Source organism: Platalea leucorodia (genome assembly GCF_965183815.1).
Source record: "Platalea leucorodia genome assembly, chromosome: 19".
Classification (NCBI taxonomy): domain Eukaryota; kingdom Metazoa; phylum Chordata; class Aves; order Pelecaniformes; family Threskiornithidae; genus Platalea; species Platalea leucorodia.
The window spans coordinates 9,118,318-9,126,008 of record NC_138841.1 but is presented as its reverse complement, the minus strand read 5'-3'; the positions used below and the strand labels follow the sequence as shown (position 1 = coordinate 9,126,008).

At 59.9% G+C, this 7,691-nt stretch overlaps 1 protein-coding gene across 1 annotated transcript; it reads left to right on the top strand.

Annotated features, from left to right (window-relative positions):
• Positions 1-2,298: 2,298 nt before the first annotated feature.
• LOC309598935 (SUN domain-containing protein 5-like) lies at positions 2,299-5,815 on the top strand (the record flags this gene model as incomplete). The annotated part of the gene is made up of 6 exons (XM_082329963.1): positions 2,299-2,392; positions 2,940-3,015; positions 3,605-3,717; positions 4,266-4,433; positions 4,794-4,883; positions 5,684-5,815. Coding segments are annotated over 6 exons (673 nt in total), but the record flags the coding sequence as incomplete, so codon positions are not given.
• Between the last annotated feature and the right edge of the window lie 1,876 nt (positions 5,816-7,691).

The window sequence follows — 7,691 nt, the reverse complement described above, 5'->3', positions numbered from 1 at the left end:
GGGGTGAACTTGGAGAGCTGCGCTGCGCTGGAGCTCTGGCCAAACGTCACAGGCGGCAGGAGAAGTGCAGGCTGCCCTGCTCTTTGCCCCAGGGAGGGAGTGTGTAGGACACGGTGCCCGCCTCCCCGCAGGCAGCTGAGACACGTGGGGCTGGGCATCCTAGAGAGGAGACCTCAAGAGACAGGCCTAACTTTTCTCTGCTTTCCTTGCGCAGGGACAGTCTTCAGCCTTACGTGCTGTCCGGCAGGCGCCCTTGTCTCCCCGCGGAGACGTCTGCTGAGGACGTGCATCTCCGCCGTGTACGTATTACACCACGTTTCTGCTGTGGACGGGGGAGAGAAAGGGGATGTCTGAGGGCCGGTGCAAGCAAAGGGGAGAGCAGAGGGTGTTCCCCAGCCAGCAGCCCAGGGCTCCCAGTCGGGAGCCCAAGCTGGGGCGCTGCTCGTGCTGTGGCCATTCTCAGGGAGAGCCAAGAGCAAAGCCCCTCGGCAGTCTCACTCCCACGCGTTTGCCAGAGCCCCACACTTTGGCTACGGTAGGGCAAACTGCCGCGTAGCCAGACGCTCGGGTGCAGAGCCAAGCCTCCGCAGGGGAAGGCTTTTCCCCAGCTCTGGCAAGTGACCGCGCAGGTCTGGGAGGGCTCTGGGAGGAAAGGCAGACAAGGCTCCTGCGCTTCCCAGCTCTGCGGAAAAACACCCCTAAGAGATCTGTGTGATCGCAAGTGAGAACAGGCCTGCTTTCTCAGCCAAAGGGAGAGCAAGGTCCCCACCAGAAAGACGGCTGAAAAGCAGTCTTCGTTTGCTCGGCCTCTTTACTTCCCTGCATAATTTTCATTCCCTTTGGGATGGTGCTTCTGGAGGCCTTCCTCTGGGGAAGATCTGCCGGCAGTGTTGAACGGTGTGGACAGAAATCGTCTTCCTCCTGGGCGCTGCTCTGGCAGCTCTCTGGCAGCAGGAGGCTTCCAAAAGGCTGGCTTTCTGGCCTGAAAAGGGAACTCCACCGGTGGAGGGCTTTGCCCAAGACTTGGATCATGGGCAGCCACAGGACTCCCTCTTTTTCAGGCAAAAGGTGGCCCTGCAGAAGAAGAGGATCTTCCAAGCTGTCTTCTTGTTGCTCCCCGTGGCTCTTGGTGAGTTTGCATGAGCAGACACCTGAGAGCGACAGCCAGGCTGTGCTGGATGCCAGCTTTCAGCTGCCCGGCTTTCCTTTTGGGCCAGTATGGGCGGAAACTCCCATGACCCAAGCGCTTCCCGAGTACGTCCCGGACTGGGACTGCCTTTTGGCCTGCCAGTAAGACTGGGAGTCTCCCAGCCATGCTGCTGCTCTGGCCACTGGACCACATGGCTTGCTTCGTCTGCAAGTCCGCGAGAGAAGGGCGTAGCTACTTCCAAGCCTGAACTGGGCATTCCCAGAGGGGAGGGGCCGTGCAGGGGGACCCATGGGGAGGTACCTCTCCTAGCCCATGCAGCCTGGTCTCGGGGCTCCCTGAAGCAGCGAGGGGAAGCGGGGAATAGCTCTGGGGCACTGAGCACACCTGAGGCCCACGGCTGCGCAGTCCCCTCAAGCCTGGGCCGATGGCTTCTGGGCAGAGGCGCGTCCTCTCTCCGCACCCCACGTTCCCCACCTCCTCAGCTCACCTGCTGCCCCACCCCTAAGGCAACAGGCTGGAGACAACGCGACGGCAGGCATCGCTAGCGACCTCAGTAAAATAACTCTCTCTTGATGATGTGAATTGCAGCCGGTGTTTACTGCGGGACCTCACTGCCAGGGTGGACAATGCGGACAAAGGCACTGCTAGAGGTCGGTGACTCCTGTGGCACAGGCACCTCCTGCAACAGAGCATTGCTGAGAGCGGCTGGATAAATCACGGGCTCTCCTGCTGCCACGCAGGGTGACCCAAAGAAGCAGCAGCTTGTGCCGAGTCTTCCTAGGGAAGCCTCTCCTGGGAAGCCCCGGCGGCTCTGGTAGCGGATGCTCGAACCGAGCGTTTTTCCCTTTCAGGAGCTGGCACTTGTGTCTGCAGAAGACCTGAAGACCCTGCGGTAAGAGACGTTTCCTGAGCTGGCATTGGTTCTGTGCAGAAGCGTCAGCCGACCTCGTGCTACCTGCACTCGTTTTGCTAACAGCCAGGGCTCCCATACCTCCTACCTGCCTTTGCCTTCTGCTCAAACTGGTGTGGAAGGGAAGCACTCGCAAAGCAGGGAAAGCACACGTGTCTCTCCTTCTTGCCGAGCTGAGACGCTCCCCAGAGGGGACGGGCCGCTCTCTGACAAGATCTGCTTTCGTGCTTTCATGCAGGAACTTTCGCGTTTTGTTGGCGGAGCACAGCCAAAAGATGCAGCTTCTGATGGAGGAGGTGGCTCAACTGAGGGCAGAGATCAGCAGTGAAAAGGTGATGCTGCGTTTTGGGGAAGGAGGCTTGGCTGGGCAGAACCCCTGAGAAAGCACTCCTTGGGCTTGTTGGTGGGGTCGGACTGCTGACTGCAGCAAGCCAGCCTTTGCCCCAGGGGCTTGCTGGGTGAGCTTCTGCGCTGCACAGGCCCTTCTCCAGGCCCAGTTCAAGCAGGCTGCTTGAGGCAGCAGAGGACTCCTGAGAGCCTTCCCTTGGCACGCCGGCACTCTGGCTCCTCTGGCTGGGCTCCTGAGGCAGGGATGAGACCCAGGCACGCTCACGGGGCCAGCCGTCGCTTGCAGGGCCCGAGCCCATCTCCCCGCTTACCTGCAGAGCGTGGAGGGTGGGGACGAGGGTGTGGGGACCCTCGTCAACCCACCTCGCGGCCATGGCCGTCAGCACGTCAGCAGCAGAGAGTCTTGCAGCTCTGTGGACTAGGCTTGCCTTGCCTTTCTGACACTGACCCTTTGCCTCTGCCGGCGCTAGTAGCCATGCTGAACTGCCCGCTGATGTGGTCCTTTTCTGTGTTCGTTTATGGCGTTCCCAGGAAGTGAACCAGGCAGCGTCCCAGATGGCTTCGGAAGTCTACGTCGAGATGTCTGACTGGGCCCTGAAAAGCTCTGGTATGGACACGAGCAGCCCAGTCTCCTTGCCCTGCGCTTGTCTGCAGCACTCCCCAAAGAAGCCTGTGCTCCGGGCGCTGCTCTCCAAAGGGGGGGAGCTTCAATGCTTCATGGGGTCCAAGAGCAAGGCTGTGGCACAGTGGCTCTCCCAGACTCCCTCCCAGTCCTGCCCTCCGCCTCCGCACGGGGGCCTCCGCACGGGGGGCCTCCGCCGCTGCCCCCGCACGTGTTCCTGTGCTGTTGGAAGGGCTCTCTTCCTCTCCACTGCATTGGAAGAGGGAATGGCTGGGCCACCCTTTGCTGCCCATGCCGCAAGCCCTCAGTTTTGGTGTGCTGTCATTGACGTGGGCGCCTGCTGTCTCCCAGAACGCTCACACCTTCTCCTCGTGGCGCTGTGAGAGAAGCAGTCACCACCAGGCACGTGGCGGCCGTCATTCCCTTGTGCAGCTGGGCACCCCCAGCAGCGTGGGGAGGAGGAGAGGACTGACAGACGTGGAGCTGGCCGGCAGCATCAGAAATGCTGTCTGAGCACCGAGTCCTCCTAGAATGTGGCCTCTTCCAGTAGTCACCTGCTCTCCCTCCCTTCCAGGTGCCACCATCGACATGCAGAGAACTTCCGAGACCTACATCTGCAAAGAGAATTGGGGCTGCAGGCTTTTATGGCTCTTTCGCACTGCCAACCCTCCCGACACTATTTTGCAGGTATCGTAGCGGAACTCCTCCGGGAAGGTTGCCTGCCTCCCGCTGAAGTTGGGGACCGACCTCAGGGGCTCTCCCCTCGCTCCAGTGGCACTGCTCAAGCCCACAGTGTTGATCAGGTTCCTGAAAGCAAAGCTCGAACACAGGGCTGGGCTTGCTAGCAATCAGCGCTTCCCCTCAGGAGGGGAATGGAGCTGAACGGAGCCAAACTGCTGCATCTCGCCCACAGTGCTCTGCCCCAGCTGGGTGAAAGACTTTCTCCCTGGTGGGGGGTGCCCTGCAGAGCCACTGGGCAGAGAGGTGTTTCTGCTAGGCCCTGACTGGGACGGTTTCATAACTGCTAGTCTCCTCTGCCCCATAATCCTGAGAGCCCCCTTTCGGTCAGGCAGGGACGAAGGCCTCCTGCTTCTGTCCATTTCCTCCCACGCGCCTCATTTTCAAGCCAAAATAGACCCCGCGGACACAACGGCGCCTACGCTTCAAGCTACGCGGGCCGCTGTGTTGGCCCCAACACTCTCTCACTCTTCCTTGCTCTCGCGTTCTGCTTGCAGCCGGATGTTTCCCCAGGAAACTGCTGGCCTTTACAAGGGGATCAGGGCCAGGTGGTCATCAGGCTGCCAGCACGAGTCCATCTGACTGCCATCACTGTGCAGCACATCTTCAAAGAAGTCTCTCCATCTGGGACTGTCATCAGCGCCCCCAGAGACGTCGCTGTCTTTGTGAGTCTCTGCTGGGCGCTTCTGGCGGGGATCTGGCCCTGGGGGAAAGCCATGGCAGGGTCTTGCTTGCTTTTGTGCGTCCTCTGAGGTTTACGTCCTGCTCTCTCCTGAGCACCGCAGTGCCCTAGCGGGACACTTCAAGGGCTCTAGGGGTTTCATCCCTCTTGAGACTTGTTCGGGACACGCACCTCAGGGTTCCTGAGCACAAGTCAAGGCCGAGACTGAGCTCCACCATGGCGAGTGCTAGCCTACTGCTAGAGCCCCAGGAGAGGGTGGGGAGATAGCAGGGCTGATCCAGCACGTAGGTTCCCTCTTTGTGGGGACGAGTCTGAGCTGCTCTCCTTGTGCTTTGCCCCTGAGGGAGTGGGTGCGGACGGAGAAGAGGAAACTCTCCTTGGGACGTTCACGTACAACGTGGCAAAGGAGGCCATTCAGACCTTCCCTCTGAAGGTACGGTCCACGCGCAGGGGCAAGGTGCCGGGGAGCAAACCAGGTTTGCCTGCAAGTCCATGGCAGGAAGAGCGTGAATGCTTTCTCCCTGGGCCGAGGGGCCCGGACCACCGCCGAGAGAGACCTGGTGGGGTTGGGAGGGCTGAGTAGCACGCAGTGGTGGTAGCAAAAGGATAGCAAGACAGGGTCAGGCCTGTGGGAGCACAAGTCCCGAGAGATCCCTGGCTGCACGCACTGCCTTCAGCAGAGCCAGCCGCACACGCGGCCGCTCCACACAAGCAACGTCTTTGTGTTGTGGAGAAACAGGGATGCCCGGTGGCGAAAGGCGTCGGGCAGCACTGTCGCTCCGTCCTGTGGCCTGCTGGCAGGCTGGGCAGTGTCCTCTCCTCCCAGCACAGCGTGCCCCTTCTCTCCCCGTGCTCTCACGCCTGCCAGGAGGAAAGCAGGCAGAGCAGACAGCGGGAGCTTGGTGGGGTTGCACAGCAGCCGCCCCCCGCACAGGAGCACCTCCCCGGCCTCTCTGCCAGCACAGAGCAAGCAGCAGAGGGAAGGGGCAGGGGGGAGGGAGACTGAGCCCCAGCAGGGCCGGCATGCAGAGGATGCCAGCTGCCTTCCCCCTTCCCGTGTCCCCAGCCTCCCCAGCAGCCCCGGTACCAGCAGCGAGCCTCAGATTGCCACAGCCGCTCCCACCCACTTGCAGGAGCTCGCTCCTGAGCAGGAGCAGGGCTGGCAGGGGGAGACACCTTCCTTGCATTGTCGCTCCTAACACCCCCGCTTCCTTTTCCCGCTTTTCTTCCCAGAACGCGCCGCTTCCCAGAGCCTTTGCACGTGTCAAACTTCTGGTGAAGAGCAACTGGGGAAACCCAGCGTACACCTGCATTTATCGAGTGCAGGTTCACGGGAAGATGGCAAAACCAGAAAGCCTCGACTGAAACCAGAGGAAAAAGAGAAGGGCATACAGAAAAAGAGCAGCAGAAGGGGAAGGAACAAAAAAATAAAAAAGATGTGGCAATTGAGATTGGTGCAGAAGCTCTGTCTCCAAAGTGGGGTGCGCAAGAAGGCCCTTTGGGGGGAGGGCGGGAGCGTGCGGGAACCGTTAGGACCTCTCCTTAATTTTTTCTTCAACCTGAGGAAGGCAGTAAGCACTCCTAAGGTTTACTCCAGAGAGGAGAGGCCCAGCCTGGCACCGCTCCTTCTCCCGCCACCCCGGGAGGCTCCGCAAGTGGCACCAGCCCAGGGCAGGCAGAGGGGCCCGGCTGCAGTTTACAACTGCCGCAGGAGCCGATGGAACCGTTTGGCCTAGCACCTTCCCAGCATCCCGGCTGTCGGTTTGTCGGTTACCCCCCAGTTTCTGTGAAAGGGCTGTGGGGAGCCTGTCTGAGTGGCCTGTGGGAAGCCCCGTTCCTCGGCCCATCAACGTCCCCACTCTAGAGCTCGCTGCTCTCTGTTGGGGGTCCTTTTGTGTCACATTGAGTAGTGTCGACGGGGAATTTTCCAGCGTTTGGCCCCTGGTTATTCTCCCCTTGGCATTGGGACAACCCTGACCTGTCTTTCTTCTTGACGGACCACCCTCTCTGGGGTTCCCAGAAAGGCTGTGCGGTTCTGCAGCCCTTGGGCTGTTCCCGTCATGGGCTCCACCATCTAACACTCGAGGCCCCTCGGTCCCCCAGTGCTGCATTCTGCAACACTTGGCTGTTCCCTCCCGCTGTTGCTATCATGGGCATCGTGTCCTGGGCTACAACGCCGCCTCCGCTAAGGACATCCCGGGCAGCCAGTCGGAAAGCTCGTCCAAAGGATTCCAGGGATGGGGAGGGTTAGAACCCCGTCTTCCTGGCAGCTGCCTAACAGCAGGGAGTATTGGGAGGGGGTCAGGGTGGCAGGAGCATTCCCTGGGGGGTGCTGGAGGCTCCCAAGGGGTTCCTGAGAGATGGGGCTGGGGAGTGGGCATCCCAGGATGCTTGGGGGGTCTCTCATGCTGCTGGAAATGGCTTCTAAAGCTAAGCAGAAACGGCAATTTTCCCATTAGCTTTGTATGATGGTAGGCACCTTAGGTGGGACCATCCCCCACGCATCCAGTGCTGTAATAAAGAGAATGCCTGCTTCTCGATGCTACATGGGTGTGAAGAGGTTGATTCCCCATTTCGGTGACAGTTTGGGCGACCCAGATGGGACTCTGCTTCTGAATCTCGATGGATCCGTGGGATCGCAGGACCCCCAGCCGGCACCGAGGGATTCTCGGGAAGAACCTCCGAAGCCCGGACCGAAGAGCTCTGAGCAGGACCTCTGGGAAGGTAAAAGCATCCCTTTTCTCATTAAAAGGGCAGTTGCCTGCCCGTCAGGCGCGGCGAAGGCCTCGCAGGGTTGGGCTGTAAAGGTACCTAAGGGAAGGATTGGATCCTATCGGGCCGAAGTCCCTAGGACACCTGTGTCTGGAAACCTTTGGCCGAAGGGGTGGGTTGGAGCCCCACTGAAGGTAATCTAGGGGTTCGAGTCCCCTTCTGGGGAATGCCTCTGACTATTTTGTGCAAAGTTATTGTTTCTCTGTTTGGTGTTGCTGTGTCTTTTGTGGTGGGTACTAAGCCCTCTGCGGAAGGGGGGATTCGGAAAAGATCTCCCCTAGGACGTATCGTGAAACGTTGGAGGAAATTGGGAGGGGAGCCAGGGATTTGGGAAAGATGTTAGAGGTAGCGTGGATGATTTTTCATAGGAGAGAGAAGGAAAAAGAGGCACGACAGGTTCAAAGGGAACACCTAAGAGAGGGGAGATGGATTGCTGCTTTAACAGGGGCTCCTAGAGGAACCGATAGAG